At 50.4% G+C, this 16,606-nt stretch overlaps 5 protein-coding genes across 5 annotated transcripts; 2 read left to right on the top strand and 3 right to left on the bottom strand.

Annotated features, from left to right (window-relative positions):
* Positions 1-1,284: 1,284 nt before the first annotated feature.
* Positions 1,285-1,780, bottom strand: HO133_009810 (uncharacterized protein; the record flags this gene model as incomplete). Its single annotated transcript, XM_037300669.1, has 2 exons — positions 1,285-1,395; positions 1,481-1,780. The coding sequence occupies 2 exons, from the start codon at positions 1,778-1,780 to the stop codon at positions 1,285-1,287; spliced, it is 411 nt and encodes a 136-aa protein (XP_037154517.1).
* Positions 1,781-2,600: 820 nt separating this feature from the next.
* HO133_009809 (uncharacterized protein) lies at positions 2,601-5,069 on the bottom strand (the record flags this gene model as incomplete). The annotated part of the gene is made up of 1 exon (XM_037300668.1): positions 2,601-5,069. The coding sequence occupies one exon, from the start codon at positions 5,067-5,069 to the stop codon at positions 2,601-2,603; it is 2,469 nt and encodes an 822-aa protein (XP_037154516.1).
* A 293-nt stretch (positions 5,070-5,362) lies between these two features.
* On the top strand, positions 5,363-7,164 carry HO133_009808 (uncharacterized protein; the record flags this gene model as incomplete). The annotated part of the gene is made up of 4 exons (XM_037300667.1): positions 5,363-5,484; positions 5,536-6,517; positions 6,576-6,827; positions 6,982-7,164. The coding sequence occupies 4 exons, from the start codon at positions 5,363-5,365 to the stop codon at positions 7,162-7,164; spliced, it is 1,539 nt and encodes a 512-aa protein (XP_037154515.1).
* A 397-nt stretch (positions 7,165-7,561) lies between these two features.
* On the top strand, positions 7,562-8,773 carry HO133_009807 (uncharacterized protein; the record flags this gene model as incomplete). The annotated part of the gene is made up of 1 exon (XM_037300666.1): positions 7,562-8,773. The coding sequence occupies one exon, from the start codon at positions 7,562-7,564 to the stop codon at positions 8,771-8,773; it is 1,212 nt and encodes a 403-aa protein (XP_037154514.1).
* Positions 8,774-9,172: 399 nt separating this feature from the next.
* Positions 9,173-16,400, bottom strand: HO133_009806 (uncharacterized protein; the record flags this gene model as incomplete). Its single annotated transcript, XM_037300665.1, has 5 exons — positions 9,173-9,253; positions 9,306-10,184; positions 10,233-15,244; positions 15,296-15,620; positions 15,693-16,400. 5 exons carry the CDS (start codon positions 16,398-16,400, stop codon positions 9,173-9,175), a joined length of 7,005 nt encoding a protein of 2,334 aa, XP_037154513.1.
* Positions 16,401-16,606: the final 206 nt, after the last annotated feature.

Genomic DNA, 16,606 nt, shown 5'->3' with positions numbered 1-16,606 from the left:
ACTTTCAAGAAGACTCTCTTCGCTCTTCGAGTTCTCGCGATACGCTTCAGAACACTCTTCTCAAGATACTCCTCGAGGTACTCTTCGCGATATTCTTTACGACACTCTTAACTAAACTTTTAACCCGAGATAATTTATAAAGGATTCTAAAAGAAATAATAAGAGGAACTAATTAGGTACGTCCAGAGGTAGAAGGATGATTGGACTATATGTGACTGGTGTAGAGCCTGATATCTACTGTGATCAAGGCTCACTAGTCATGTTGGCTAGGCAACCCCTGTCAACTTAAAGAGTATCTTTTAAAAAGAATCTCTCGAAGCGGATCTCGAAGATTACCCGGAGAGTACTCGAAAGCGTACCCCGAAGAGTATCCCGAAGCGAACCTCGGAGAATACTCGGAGAGTATCCCGAAGCGTATCACGAAGGAGAGTATCCCCTCAGGAGTGTCTTGAGAAGAAGTACTTCGAGAAGAATATCTTAATAAGAATATCTTAAGAAGAGTATTCTATAAATATTATAAAGAGAACTATAAAATGTTAGAATCTATAGATACTAGAAATCGTAAAGAAAGAAAATAGAATCAAAAAAAAATCGAATGATTTGGTTTTGTCGTAGTATCAGCCTTCGTCCGCCGTAATTCTGGAGGTGGCGATATGTTAATATACATGTACATGTACCTAATCGTTGCCGTTGGAACCCATCTGTCCCGGTTGGTCGGATTCTGGACGAAATCGTTAGCGCATTTTCTATCCTTACTTTATTTTGCAGTAAGGTACTTTACTTATCTTTTTAGCGCGATTATTTAAAAGTCCAAGATATTTCGGTTTCAAATTTCCCCCAGTCCCCGAGCAATCTCATCATCACACAACTCACTCACTCGACTCAACTCAACTCAATTCTTCTCCCTCCCCAAACACTTAATACTCTATCACGTCAACGAGTATCATCAACATCAACATCTTCATCTGCCTTATAAATCTCATCAATCCACTCACCAATCCCTCAGATCAGAGAGCCTCAATCCAGTGCGAAAACAGCGCTATCAGAATCAACATGCTATCCCTTACTTTCCTGTTTATCTCCCTCCTCCTGAGCTTTGCCGCCGCGCAGAGCAACACCACTTTCGATCCCAGCTCTGTCGATTTGACTGAGAAGAGTAGGATACCTCTCCTCGACTTCCAATCCTATCGACAACACCAATGCTGACGGGGAACGTAGATCAATGGTGTCAAGGCGAAACGGCCAACTGCCCAACGTTATGTGGTGGTCAAACACAGACCAAAGCTAACTCTTGCACTGGCGTAAGTCCCACACAAGACTCTTCCCAGCTGCAGCATCACCACCACCGTCACCATCATTGTCACCAACACCCTCACCAACCTTCTCATCCTCCCACTCTCAATCCATTCTTCAACCCCAAAACGCCCCACCCAACTTAGCTAACAAACCCCTTCTAGTCAACCCTCGACTTCACTTGCACCTGCGCCAACGGCACCGGTCCCTCAAACATAGCCGCATACCAAGGCACCCTGCCCAACTTCATTTGCGAAGCCACTTTCGCCCAATGCCGTATCGCCAACCCCGGCTCTGAAGCCTGCAAGACCTGCGGTACCCTCATGCCTTCCGACGTGCAAGCCATCGCTTCTAGCACCTCATCTGCTGCAGCTACTTCTTCGACTGGCACTGCCACGATGACCAGTGCGAGCACGACGGCTTCATCGAATAGCAAAAGCGGTGCTGGGAGGATCGAGGCGGCGGGAGGCGTGATTGGTGGTGCCATTGGGCTTGCTGTGGTTCTGCTGTAAGAAGACTTGAAGGAAGAGCTGAGTGTAAAGGGTGGTTCAATTCACGGTGGTATTCATTAGGGCCGAGGAATGCAGCGTGGTGTCGGCACCGTGACTGGTATTTAATATGCGTGAGCGTTAGTGGATCGAGCGTCTGGTGTCCGGTGAATCGGCATCTCTCACGCGCATCGAGCGGAAACATCTTATTCGGTGGCTCAACGCTCAGCGGAAAAGCATAATCAGACAAACAGTCTTTGCACGTTGGTGCGAGGCCCGGTTCCCGTATCCATCCAATCGCATCAGCTCGTCTTTCCATGCCTCAGTGTTGTCCTTCCCTGCTTCCAAAGAGGCCCCACCCAGTTCGCCGTCCGGAGCTCCCCCCCACTCTGGTTGATAAAACCGTCGTGACGCGTCCGTCCACCGGCAACGAGCAAGGGCGGAAAAATCCGTCTCTTTGAGAGAGGATGTCTGAACGGTTCCTCTCTCTCTCAAAACGCAGGTCCGGCAGGCAACGTTGACGGTCGGGTACGTTACCAACCCTCAGGGTTCTAACAGAGTCGACGGCGACGAGGGGAGTTTTTTGTGCTGTTCGATACTTTTTGTTTTTGAATCAGGTTGTTCACCGACGACGCACTGTTTCGGGTTGGTGGCCAGGTTTAACGTGACATTGAGACGGTTTTAATTCCTAACTAAGTGCCGCCTTTATTTTCTCTTTTTGCTTTTGGTGACAGCTTGCCTGACAGCGCAGCTCGATCCAGCATGATCCAGCACAGCACTATTTACCACGATGTAATCAAATATACATGTTTTACCATCTTACTCGCTATCAGAATCCGCAAACATATCTGCTGCTTTCGGCCTTCGCGTCCGTGCGGCTGCAGCGGGCGACGCAGCTTTCGGAGCTTCTGGACCAGCTCCTTTGCCCAATCTCGCAGCAATGGAAGCAGCCAATGCCTCCCGCCTCGACAGCTCTGCTTTAGGCTGATCCTCTGATCCTTCTGTTCTAGGAACGCTGGGTTGTTCGTCGTCCGAATCAACCATGGGCTCGCCATCAACATCCTCATCCTCATCCTCCATCGGCACGCCATCCACATCTCCTTCATCCTCAACCATCGGCTCACCATCCACATCCATCTTATCATCCTCCTCCGCCCGCTTCGCCATCTCAGCTTCTCTCTCCGCCGTCTGCTCATCCACCGTCTTCCACCTACTCTTCGCCTTCTCCGCCACCTTCTCTGCCTCCTCACTCGCCATCTTTGCCGCCTCCTCCTCCTTCCCAAGCGGCGGATTGGCGAAGACGCTACCGAAATGCTCCTGACTCGCTTGCGGAAAGACACACCAGCCTTCCCATAGCGCTAACACGCTTTGGACGCTGCGTTTCCATTTCTCGGCACGCAGACGGCCCCAATTCATGCGTTTGTCTAGGCGGCCGAGATGTTCGAAGGTTTTGTGGCGTTTGAGGGCGGCTTCGAAAAGTTGGCGGTAGCGCCAAGCGTGGCGGACGCCGGAGGTGGAGCTGGAGGAGAGGATGTCGGAGATTAGGTACAGAGCTATGAGTTTGGCTGGGGAAAGGTCTTCTATTTCTTTTTCCATTGTTGAAGGGTTGGGTGTGTTTTCCGCGGGTGGGTCGTCGTCTTTTTCTTCATTTGGGGGCTGGCGGTCTGGATTGGCGCTGGTGAACGCGAAGGGGTTTTGTACGTTGGATACAATCATCTGGACTACTTCTTCTGCGCCTTCGCCGGCGTGCTGGATTGCAAAAGCCGTTACGCGAGCTACGTCGCCTCGACGGAGCTTGGCGTTGGTTGTAGGAAGTCTTGCGAGGAGGTGGACAAGTTTCGCTTTTTGAAGTGGGTTAAGGTAGGCTTCGTTGTCGGCATCTAGACTGGGTCCGTCGGGTGGGGGTGCTCCTCCGTGATGGTGAGCGTATCGTCTACGTCCTTCGTCTCCAGAGTCTTCGTCTTCAGATGAGTCGTAATCCGAGTCTGAGACAAGCTCTTCGAGGCGGGTCGCGTACTCGAAAGGCAGGCCTCTATCTGGCATTGCCCATGCTGCTCCACCTTCAAAGATGTGCTGGGAAGATGAGAAGTCGCGCCCTTTTCGTCTTGATGCTCCTGTAAGAATGTCCCACAGTCTCCAGCGATAGTACACACCGCCAGCACTACGAGAATCCCATAGCCATGCCCATTTCTCGTCGTTTTTAACCTCCTTTCTGCTCATAAGGAGAGCCTCAAACTCAGGGCCATGGGTCAGTAGCGCCTCCAGAGTCTTGTGTATAAGCTTGAGCTGCTTAAGATCTCCTGGTGGATTGACATTGACTTGGACTTGAGGAGCGCTTCTCCCATATTGTGTTGAATTGTACGATGATGGTGGAGCAAATCCGCCGCGATGTCCACCTGGGGGTGCTCTCCCCAGATTGGGAGGTGGTATAGGACGTGCACCAAATGGGAGGGAGGATATTGAAGACGAGAGGCCCAACGGTGGCGTATCCAGGCCTATCGAAGCCGAGGATAAATGCCTCGAAAGCGATAGATAGAAGCCACGGCCCATGTATCTGTTTTGCAGAGCGCTAACAACGGTATCAATGTCGAGCGCGGGTGTGTCTTTAGCCAGAGTCACAACCGCTGATGAAGACTTCCGCTCCATTGTTCCGGGCCCAGAGGGAGGCAACATTCGTATTGCGTCCACTGTCAAATTTGGGGGCAGGATAGCCTTGATTGCGGCAGGCGACGTGCCTGGTGGCAGAGATGACAGACGAATTGTAGGCTTTGGTATAGCTCTCTCCTGCGTCCTCGAATTACTGCCAGTGTCTTCGTCGTCTGAGTGCTGTAAAGCAGTCTTGGGGTCTGCTGGACCCTCCTTAGCATCTTCAAAAGCGAACAGACCTTCCCTCTGCGTAGGTAGCGATCCATCGTAAGCTCTTTTGCGTGATAGTGATGTCGAAGGTGGCCCTAGACTGCCTGGTCCACTACCACGTCCTCCACCCAAGCCACTTTTGCCAGCATTTCCGGCAGGTGGCCCAGAATAGTGTCTCTTTCCAAAACCCGCGAATCCTCCTCGATCTCCAAAGCCTCCTCCTCTTGAAGGGCCACCACTTGATCTCACTCCATTGTCCTCATCGTCAAAAGACTTTACGAAATCTTCATAGACAGCAGCTGTTTCTTCCTGCTCTCTTTGACGCTTTGCTTCCGCTTCCGCTTTCTGCTTTTCGAAGATAGACTTCTTGGTCGGTGCTGTAAGTTTATTGCTAATATCCGGGAACTCTTTGATTTTGGAGTCCTTTACCATGGCGAGGTGAATGTGACAAGGAGAACTGAAGCTCACAATGGCAGTGATGATTGCAGCGTCAGTAACCAGTAACTCAGTATAGAGATCGGACGCTGCTTCAACAGCGTGTTTTTCCCGATCGGCTTTAAGGGTTGCAGACTAGATAAGTCCGTGAAGCGGGCCTGTAAAACGCTAGGTGGAGCTGCTGCCTCCTTCCACCTTGCCATCATGAGTGATGCAGGCGTCCTTCGGTCTCACGGTTCGACTCTCTTGTCTCCCGATATAGGAAATATGTCAACTGTTGATGAGCCAAGATGACCACCAAAAAAGAGATTCAGGTGCTGCTGCGATTTCTCTCCCAAGATGCGAGAATACCGCTTCCAACGGCTATGAGCAAGATTAAGGAGCTACAGAGCGCCAACCTCACAAGGCAAGAGTAGTCTTTCTGGTCTGGTCCAAAATTAAAACAAGCTGACCTCTGACTCAGCTCAGACTCTCTTGCAAAGTCATCCATCACAGCTATCCAGGCTATATTTACAGATGAGAAGCTCGCAAAGCAAGTATTGAGTGCTGCCAAAAGAATCACCAAGAAGAGAGGGAGGGAGCCTGGAGACCCTTCTTCGGAATCACCAGCCAAGCGCAAGAAGACCGTATCTACGGGAGACGTTGCTACTCCAGCTGCGATCGAAGAGTCTCTGGCCCTCCCTAAATCCGATGCTGACGAGGAAGAGCTGGCGAAGATTATTGTACACACCAATCGAGCCCCACTAGTCTTGGCGTTTGCGACCAAGTTACTGGAATTCACAATGCCATCCCAGCCGTTATCCTCCCGACTAAGCCTGGCTCAAGCAGTCGTAAGCGTGAATGCAAGGACTAAAGCCCTCAGCTTGGGCATAGAGAAGGGGACTAGTGCTGAAAACGATGGCTGGGGCCAAGGGCAGCCCAAAATTCGTGTAATGGGAAGGAGTATTAGAGTTATGAAGCGATGGGGTTACGAGTGGAAGGAGAAACCTGAGGCGGCAGGAAATCTGAAAGAGACCTCAGATGCTATGGACAGTCAAAAGACTTTGAAGCAAGACAGCGAAGCCGATGATGAGCCAGCACTGTGGGGCCTTGACCTCGAAGCTTTGCGTTCCTCTAATGGTCCGCTGGTCTCTGGTGCGCAGGGTGCGGAAGGTTCCGGCTTGCCCATCTACACTGCTCAATCCGCAAGAGCGTATCTGCTTAAGTCGTTTGCCTCGGTACCGTCTCCAACGGACGAAGCATCGTCGCCAAAGAAGAAGTCTGCAGCCATGCTAAAAGTGGAAAAACAATGGAACCTAGGCCTGGTCCTACGGGCATTGGATTTAGTGTTCCAATCTTGGGCACTCTTGGACCGCGAAGAGCTCGACAAGAGAGCGTGGGCTTGGTACGTAGCCGTCAGACCGGAAGTCGAGAATGGTGTTGCGGGATGGGGAGGGAAGGGAGAGGTAAAGCTTTCTCAGATCCTGAACTTGCGAAGAAAGGGCTAGGCCAGCCAGAGGATAGCAGATGGAGAAGCTCTGCATCTGGGGAAACCACCAGAACCGCGAGTTCCTTGATATAAGCGGAGGCCAGTCCGAGCCTTCTAAAATAGGTCCAAGGCCAATCCCAAGCGCTCTTGCTCCAGATGTTGGCCACTTCTACTTTCTGTTCGATAGCGGTAAGAATCTCTTCTTGCGCTGCCGTCCTATGCGAACAACAATCTTTGTGCCAATATTCCCATCTGAGCAGAGCAATGGAGGCGTTGCAATTTTTTTTGTCAATTTCTAGGTCAGAGGCCTGTTGCATAAGCCATAGGCCTTTGGCACTTGTTCGTGCGTCCACATTTCCATGATGACGCTCAAACTCTTCATAGTGATTGTCATCTACCACCTCTTTTCGACTCATGCTGCGCTGGTGACTTTGCGATCAGCAGGAAATGAAGATCTTCTTGCACTCGGATGAGAATCCAGAGACTACTGATGATACCGTGAAGGAAATACCGGATGAGCTAAGGTCTCACTTATCGAAGAGTCCAGAGCTAAGCTACCTCTCGTCATGGAAACATCTACCTCAATTACATGCGGGATTTGCCTGCAAAAGGAACGTCACTTGAGCTGTGATGAATGGACAATTTACAGATGCCAGATGTATAGAAGGTTAAGTAAGACAAAGAAAGGAGAGTGACAGGCTGGAAGTGACGTAGGTGAACATGAAAGTAGCCAAAAAATAGAGAAAGGCTAAGTACTTTACTATTCTTAGAGATGTCGTGCATTGGCGTCTCGGGCGTCTCAGGCGCGTCAGCGTGCTGCTCCGGAGGTAGAGTAATCGAATTAAGCCAAGCCGACCTCCTCGCTATTACTTCCTTTGACTTGAGAATGGCAGGAATTAAAGAGAAACGGCGGAATGAATGCTAGCAGAGCCTGTGCTCGACACAGATTGATATAAGACCAAAGAGTAGGTCTTGATAATTGGCCCACTCACTCCTGATTGTCTTACCTGCAAGCGCCATTATGTCCGAGCATCTGTTCAACATCACCTCGCACATCATTCCTGCATCTCACATTCGAGGCCATAGTAGAGGAATCCAAGACGAGCAAAACGGCCATCTACGTTTATCTCTCAAAAATTATGTTCCAAAAGACCGACAAGCAAAACCAGGAGACCCTACATTAATCCTAGCCCACGGCATCGGCTCTTCCAAAGAATCTTACGAGCCATTCCTCGACGAACTTGTCGCCCACCTACCAATCCGCGGAGCCTGGGCGTGCGACGTGACCCACCATGGCGCTTCATTTTTACTCAATGAAGAAATCATAGGAGACGAACCGCACTGGCTCGACAGCGCCAGGGATATGCTCCACATGGTCAATACATTCGCAGCCCAGATGCCTCCTCCAATCTACGGTATCGGCCAGTCATGGGGCTGTAATAACGTAGTTCTAGTGTCCCACCTCCACCAACGCCTTTTCGCAGGCATGGTACTAATTGAGCCCTATTTCGAAACCGGATACCGACTCCAATCGCATGGAGTCGACAAGCCTCCAGAGCACTCCCAGCATCGCATCGCCATTCTGGCAAGACGAAGAGATACGTGGACATCTCGCGAAGAAGCAGCGGCCAAATTGCGCGCGACTCCTTACTACGCCGTCTTCGACCCGCGCGTCTTTGAACGCGTGGTCAAGTATGACTTGCGTGACATGCCAACGCAGCAGCACCCGCACGCCGTGACCTTGACGACTCCCAAAGCCCAAGAAGTATACAATTATGCGCGGCCTGACCTGCCCTTCCCGGGCTATGAGGCAGCACCAGACTACAAGACCCGTCCCGGCGATAGTGTTGTAGTTCCAGGCTTCTATCGTGGCGAAGTCAAGCATGTGAGGCGTATTCTACCTCAGATTCTGCCACCGCTCTTGTTTCTGTGGGGTACCAAGTCCGATATTGGCAATTCTGCGTATCCCCAAACGGTGATTGACCAAACCGGGGTCGGAGAAGAAGGGAATGGGGGCGTTGTCTCTGGTAAAGTACAGTCGAAATACGTGAAGGGGGCTTACCATGCTGTACACCTGGAAATGCCCGGAAAAGCTGCCGAAGAGATCAGCGAATGGCTGAAAAAGGAGCTGCAAAAGTGGCATGACGAGATGATGAGGAAGAAGGAGCAGCAGCCGCCTTTTGACCCTGGCGTACTGAATCCGCTGTGGCTTGAAAAGCTGTCTAAGCTCTGACATGGCAAACACATGGCCAAAGTCTTGTGCTTGGAGAGGCATTATAGCAATCAAAGCACCCGATTATCCTACAATTCACCCTTTGCCTATGATACATGAGCTAGCATAACTGCTCCTCCGTTTCTTCAGTCTCTTCAGTCATGGTAGACATCATGGGTGGACCGCCCATGGGTTACGGGTCTGATCAAAAGCAACACCACAAAGCCAGTATATCACCTTTCCTCTCACCCTACATAATTGTGGGCAGATGATGATGTATGACGGAATAAAGCACAAACACCTCCTGTCATAGCCCCGAGTCTCCGTTCGCCGTCGCTTTTGCAATCGTCAAACTCCTCTATTAAAGTAGCCTGCGTGTGCCCCTATGTCATGTCACCGTGCGCCTTGCCAGCGCCGCATTCATATGTGCTGAGTAAATTGATCACCCCAATGCTCTCGCTCTTGCGCCGAATGCGAAAAGCGTTCACACATAGTTCGAATCTACAACAATAGGTTAGCACTCATTCGTAGAAAATCGTATGTAGAGATTTACCAATGGTGAAGCTTTGATGAATGGCAACTGGAAGAAATTGTAGTCCGAATTCTTGATCAGTTCCAATGTTGTGATGACAAGGCCCCATGGATGTGGTTTGATCACATGGAGACGCTCAAGCAGTACTCGAGTGATTTGCTGGCGCACATCCGATTCCTGCTGATCCGCCAGATCTGTTCCGAAAAGGTGGAGGAGAGCATAGCTGAAGTAGTGGGTATGACTGTTGGGATAGCGAAGTTGGTGAGCCATAGCACTAAGGAAGTAGTAGCGTGCTTCTGGATGAAGCTCCCTCGCCAGCTTGGTCATTAAAGAGGCTTGAGGAGAGTCACCGGTAAATGGCTGACCGCCCTTCTGCCCAGCCGTCGCAATTGCGCTTTGACCAATGTACAAGACGATAGCGTGTAGAAGAGAGGGATCCACAGCTAGGCCACGATCAATCGACGTGTACACTGCGTTAGCTAGATGAGTAAGATTGTCACTCGAGATCTCATTACTCCTTAGCGATGCATCGATGACATCTTTGATGTTGCTTTGAATGAGAGGTCCAGTGTAATCGCCAACGATCCTGGGGGCTTTTCTCATCTCTTCTAGACGATCTACCTTTAGTCCTGTCACGAATGGATCAGGGAGCTCTGGAAAGGAAGAAGGATAGGCGCTGAGCACAAGATTGTGAAGCTGCGTGCAGTACCGTGGGATAGAGTTGCAGAGGCGGAAGTGATTTTCCGCCAAGAATTCAGGGAAGTCGTGGTGCAAGATGAGAACAATGCGGAGTATGCCTCGGTAGAGGTCCATTGCGAGAGGTGTGATGGTGCTCGGCTTCAGAAACTGGCAGATGTACGACAGCGCTGCCTCCATGAGCTTGGCAAATGAGTCCCAACCCTGCCAGATGTTAGTAAAGCAGTGCGTAGAGGAGAGAGCATAGCTCACCTCATCGTTTGAGAGCTTCAACAGGCTGGGCATGAAAAGCCGGTGCGAGATCAGCATAAGCCAGCTGTAGGCGAAAGCTGGGAAGTGATGAGGTGTCAACATCAGAAAGTTGTTTGCGAAGACGATGAGCATGTCTCGGTCCGGTGTATCTCCTTCTCGCCCAAAGTCATGCCAGTCGCACAGAATACTCGAAAGGAGGCGAAAGAAACCCCGTTGGTTGAAGCGCTCTCCTTGCATGACGTGATGGTTGTTGATTATCAAGGTAAGAATGGCCAAGATTGAATTCATATACGCGGCCTTGTTACGTTTCACAGACCCATTGATTTCGCCTTGGTTCTTCACCAGTAGCACAATGAGCCTGGCCAACCAATCGACCTTGAAAAACGGTTCGTCCGAGTTCCCATCAGCATTCAGACTAGCATGGCCGTAATTATCCATCGCGTCGTCAATGCAGAATCGAAGGAACACAGACATATCCTCTTGTGAGCTGACCAACTGTTTCTGGTGCAACTGTGATATAAAGGCTGGGAAGATATTTTCGCTGGGGCTTTTTGGCGAAGCATCGCATATTGCAGCCCATTCTGCGAATATGTACTGCATTTGATGCTTTCTAATAAGACTCTCGTCGGGTCTGACGTCGACAGTCGCATTGACTCCCCACTCTTTCAGTCGTTGGACAAGTTCCTCGGCCTTGATCAGGGCGGGATCCTCCATGAGCCATTGGCCTAGAGCACCTAAGCTGCTCGCAAAATCGGCCCGTAGTGCCGTCGGATGGTCGTTGAGCAGCAAGGCATCCATGATGTCGGACAAGACTTCAAGCGCAAGCTCCTCCCGATCATAGATCAAACCGGTCAAAAACATGTCGAGTTGCTTTAGTTGCAAAAGATCAACCTTGACCAGTGCGGCCGTTACATCGATGTTGAAAAGTTTCTGTTCCTCTAAATTCATTGCCCATATCGCGACCTCCTTTCTGATGCTTGGGTACGTCAGACACAATCGTGCCAGTAAATGCACGAACACTTCGATCTCGAGACGTATCATGGAATTCCCATAGATCCCTTTGCAGATCTCCTCGGCACAGTTCATGGCAATGGTATCTGGAGACGAGGCAATCAGGTCCCATGCTTGGCTAAGGACTTCTACCAAACAACGGTCTCGTTGTATCTCAATCATAGATCGATCTGGATTTTCCTTCACCATTCGACTGGTTTCACCAAGGAGCTGGGATAAGCGATCCTGAACGGCGTCAAGATCCGCGTATCCATTTGTCTGGGCTGCGGCCATCAAATTAGGCACTGGCGGCGGGAGCATACGACCGGTCTGTTGCTGCTGAGAATGCTGGTGTGGCATTGGTAGCGTCTCGGCGGGAGTGTGGACATTCGGCACTGATGCAAATGCCTCCTGTAGTACGTCGGGCAGCTGTCTCCCACTGTCTGCTGAAGCAGTTTGAGTGTGGCTTGCGGGTCCCCGGGATTGCCTGGCAAACTCAAGATAGATTGCCATTTGCTCTTGATTTAAACCGCCAGATGCCTGCTTATAGGGATCTGGGATAAATCCGGCCCACCGATTGAAAGCTGGATCCATGTAGGGCTCGCTGGGGTGCTCGGCCCGATGTTGTCGTCGCTGTGCTATCTCAGCCTCGATGTGAGCCTCGATCTCGGGCATAGATCGCTCTTCAGCTTGCTTCTCTACTATGTTGCATGCCGTGTCTAGATTATCATTCACGCACATCAGAATAGCACCTTCAGGAAATGCTTGGTCTGGAAAATCTGTCTGCTGCGCCATGCGGATGTAATTTGTCATGCTCATCTTGAGGGGCTCTTTGCAAGTAACGAGGGCAAGACTTCCAGACAGTTGGCGCACCATCTGTTGTGCAGCTCTGCGCACTCGATCTTCGTCCGATTCGCGAGCGAAGTCCTTATGAATCAGAGCACTAGTTGCGATCGTTGCGATGGTGACTGATCTCTCCACAACCGGAGCGATGATCTCCAAGATAGCGCGTTTGACGGCCTCTTGAACAATGTCACGTAGTCGAGCTTGAGTAGCAGGGCTGCCGGTGGCTGGCGGAAACACGAGCACAGATTCCAGATCCGGCAAAGCAGAAGACAATGTGTCAGTATCAAACCTTGAGCTTCGACCGGTCCGGCTAATTCCACTCAAATTCATATCGTCGAAGCCGTCCAGCCCGTCGGGTAGCACACTACTCGGCAAGTCCTCGTCGTGGAGAGGTCTGTTTCGAATCGTCGTCGAAGCCTCCTCCTCGTTCACAACCATGCCGAATTCCTTACAGAGAACCTCAATCTCGAACTTCTGGTTCAGCTTGATATCGAAATGGAAGTACAGTTCGAGTAAGGCTGCGATTATTTCCATAATCCAAGGGTTCGGTGGCTTAAATACGATCGACCTTGTGCCTTGTGCCAGGACGTTACAGGTAAACGGAATAACGAGGATCAATCGCTGTGTCTCGAGACCCTCGATGAGGAAGTCCAAGAAGGAGATGTTCTTATGCTTTATTGGTTTGTCGCGTGCAATCGTCAAAGACCCCAGCCATGTAGAAAGGTTCTTTAGATTCTTTCGCTCGGATGCAGATTGCATTGTGGACTCGGCGTTGAGTATTTTCTGGACACTGACATAGGTTTCTCGAAGGACTTCATTCCATAGAACTTTGTTGCCAAGGAGGTTCAATATGTCAAGGTAAAGCGGCTGATAATTTGGTTCGACTTTGGCACGCCCCTCAACAAGGAAGAAGGCGAACCATTGATGATGCCTGTCCTGGAGCGCTTCCTGGAGCTGACCCAATCTACTCTTCAGATTTTGCTCAGAAACATTGTTAAAGAAGAAGACGACTTTTTCTTGTGTCTCTTCGTCAGGCTCATCATAAGCTGAAGAGGGCTCTGCGTTGACGGATTTGAAGCGGAAGGTTGTGTCTGGAGAAAGGAAGTCGTCAATGTCGCCGTTTGGAAGGCTTATTCCATCCGCTAAGCCATTGACAGCATTTGAATCATCCGGGCCTTGAGAACCATTTTGTGAAAGCACCTCGAGGGCTCTTCTGTAAGGCTCCGTACCACGAAGATCGGGAATTTGCGCCAGTCGATTGCAGTATTCGGTCCACTCCGGCTCCCGAAGCCTATCAAGAACATGTAGCAATGCCTGAAGGCCGAACTTGTACATTGACGCTTCCTGCGGATAGTCCCGGACGGAGTCCAAAATCATCTCTTGACCCACTCGAAGGGTTAGATCTGATATGAGGCCGACTGAGATGATACCACCGAACAGCACCGCAGTCGTTGCTAGCGGGCCTAGGGGGTATTCGCCGAAACATGAAAACTCGTCAAAGAGCCCGTGTATCATACAAGCAAAAAGATCAACCTTGTTCCGATCATTGGAGGCTTTACATTCTTGCAAATACTCCAAGATGTTCTCTACCTTCAGGTCACCATTGTACATCCTTTTGTATAGCGCTTGCATCTCATGGTCCGCAGTTTTTGGTAATCGGTTGCTCTCTTTGCAGTCGACATCAACGTTCTCTTCTATCCCTTCACAATAGATGATCAATCTTGGGTATGCCTGTAAGCATTGTCGTTGGAGTGCTTTCAGCTCGGATCTATCTGTCATATGCTGGTCTAGCATGGCCAGGAAATCATAGACCGTCTTCATGGCCAGGCTCACCGTCCGCGGCTCCGACTGTTCGTCTCGTGCGATTCGGAGCTCGTCCTGGGCCTTCAGCATCAAGAATTTGAAAACACCCATAACGAATCCACTGGCATCCTGTGCGATTTTGTCATCTGCCCAACTTTCAAGGTCAAGAAGGCCTTCGCGATGTGCTAGCGCAGCTAGATCTAGGCCAAATCCATTCATGAGTGTGAACAAGTCCACCAACCACTCTTGCTCCCGTGCAAGATCCATTATCATGGTTAATTCAAGCGGATCGTCGATGTGGGTTTCGACGAGTTTCGTCGCGACCCATCCTTTGTCCTGTTTCCACAGTGAGTGAAGAACATAGTTGTGATCTGGTCGCTCCTTGTCCAGGAAGATCCTCAATAGACTTGACATGATATACTCCTGTCCTTTGCTCCATGGCTTTGCGATCCCTGCAGACGAGCAAAGAAACAGTGCCTCTTTGCCACGAATAATCTCCGCCAATAGTGCCTCCACTTCCTGAGACGGCATTTCATCAGGGCGAACGATGAGATCGAACATAGCCGTGACTGCATCTAATGAGATCATCGTGTCTCGTATTGCTCTTTCGGCATGCTGCGCAACGTTCTCAGGGGCATCCAATAACGCATGGGCATCGTAAGCTGGGCGTAGGTCGGGTATGTTCGTTGCATCAAGCTCTGATGGCTGACACGATAGGAAAGCTCGGATGAATGAGACCTGTGTCTGGGGGTTGCGCCATCGACCTCCCCAAAGTTGCTGGATGTCAAATTGAGCGTTCTCCTGAGACATTGGGAGCAGAGCATTATATAGAGCGAGGAATTGGTCCCTTGAGACCTCAAGACCTTTGAGATCCAGCTCCCGAACCACTGTCTGCCAGTCAAAGAAACGCTCCACGTAGTCGTGAACCGCAGATACGAACACAGCAGGAGAGTATTGCTGTCGCGCTGGGATCAGCACCATGAAGAGAAGTGCACCGGCTACCTGTCTCTCATCCAAGGTTTCATCCGTATGCCGTGATAGAAATTCTTTTGCGGCTGTAGGACTGCTCGTTACTTGAGGGCCACGGAGCTGAATCTCCTTCACCAGGTGATACTTCATTTCTAACAGGTTGAATAAGAAGAGTACTGATCGTACTTCCGATGGCACTGTTATGCCTTTTGGAGAATAGCGATGCTCCAGCGCGTAGCCCAGGCGCTTCAGGTCAATATTTGCTCTTGAATCTTGGGGTAAATCTTCGAAGAATCTGAGGGCGCATGTTGCGAGTAACGAAGGAGCGACATCGTAGTTGTCGTTTTCGAGATTTGCGAGGCTTGCAATGATGCCGTCGAAATTCTCAAGAAGTATGGCTCCAGCTGCAAAGATTCAGTAACAGAAGCCGACATACGACGTGGTTTGGAGAATACCCTTAGCCTTCAGATCTGTTTTCGAGACGTGCGTAAAGGCTGAAGCCAGCAAAGTCTTCGCCAACGGATCTAGTCCGAAGTGATTCATGAACGTCGCAAGGTCGAAGTCACGAAAGATATCGCCTTCAGAAGTGTCTATTATCTCTGCAATTTTTGGAGCTTGCTCAGAATCTTGCGTTATCTTCTCTATCTCTTGCACTAATAGGTAGTAATTGCTGGGATTTTCAACATTGCGATTGGTACCTGGGAATATTTGGGGAGAGTTCCCAACAAGGAGGCGACGAAAATATTTAGAGAAGACTTCCATGCCGTTCGAGTCCACGAGCTACAAACGAAACGGTCAACAATAAAGCTACACAGAGCAAATCATTGGAGGCTGAGGTTTGGAGAGTCATACCTTGTGGATAGCCTCTGCTTGGGCGTCCCACTTTGCTTTACCTTCCTTCTCCGTTATAGAGCCCAGCAGCAGAAAGACCTGAGTCACGACAATCTTAGATACAGAGGATTGGCCAGACGCAGCCGAAGAGGAGATTGACCCCGTGAATGGTCGATCAAAGGCGTTGGTTGTGGGAGAGCTCAAACTATATTGTGGTAATGGAGGGGAGAAAGTTTGATGCCTAGAGCTTCCTCCGCCACCACTACCCCCACCTCCTCCAGCTTGAGATGCGGTGGTCGAAGCCGCGGCGGAGGACGCCGAATATGGAGTCGAAGATGGCGTGATGGCTCTTGACCGAGGTGACAAGAGCGACTGACCTGATGGAGCTTGTTGAGATCCAGATTGCAGTGAAGGAAAGGTTGTCGCTGCTATAGAGGAGGGATATGATTGTCTGCTGTTTTCGTTCTGTGTTGAGGAGTTGAGAACGGACGAGAAGGATGGTGTGAATGGCGAGGAGGATGAGGTGTGACTTGGGCGCCCTGAATATTCAAGCGACGAGGAGCCAAGATTAGTTGACAAAGGAGTGAGCCCACGGCGAGCGCTTGTTCCCGGGGCAGGTAGCCCCCAGGCTGACTGTTGTCCCCTCACTGGCTGTGCGCCCGAATTCCTGTTTGTACTGGAAGCAATCGAGTTCTGAGCTGCAGGCTGAGGGGGAGGGAAGCTGGTCATCTAGGATAGACAAACATTCGTAAGGATCCTGACGGGATCTGGTGACTGTGGATATAGGATCACTGTTTGGGGGGAACAAGAGAACAAGAGAGGGGAAGGAGAGAGGTTGATGTCATTCGAGTAGAGTACAGAAGTGAGGCATGTAAGTAGAAAAAGGTCAATGTTCTGAGGCTCAATCCCGAAAGGACTTGGCGCCGCTAACCGAA

This window comes from Letharia lupina (genome assembly GCF_014066315.1).
Source record: "Letharia lupina isolate WasteWater1 chromosome Unknown contig_7, whole genome shotgun sequence".
NCBI classification, from domain to species: Eukaryota; Fungi; Ascomycota; class Lecanoromycetes; order Lecanorales; family Parmeliaceae; genus Letharia; species Letharia lupina.
Note: the sequence above shows the minus strand (reverse complement) of the source record. Positions and strands in the feature narration are given on the sequence as shown.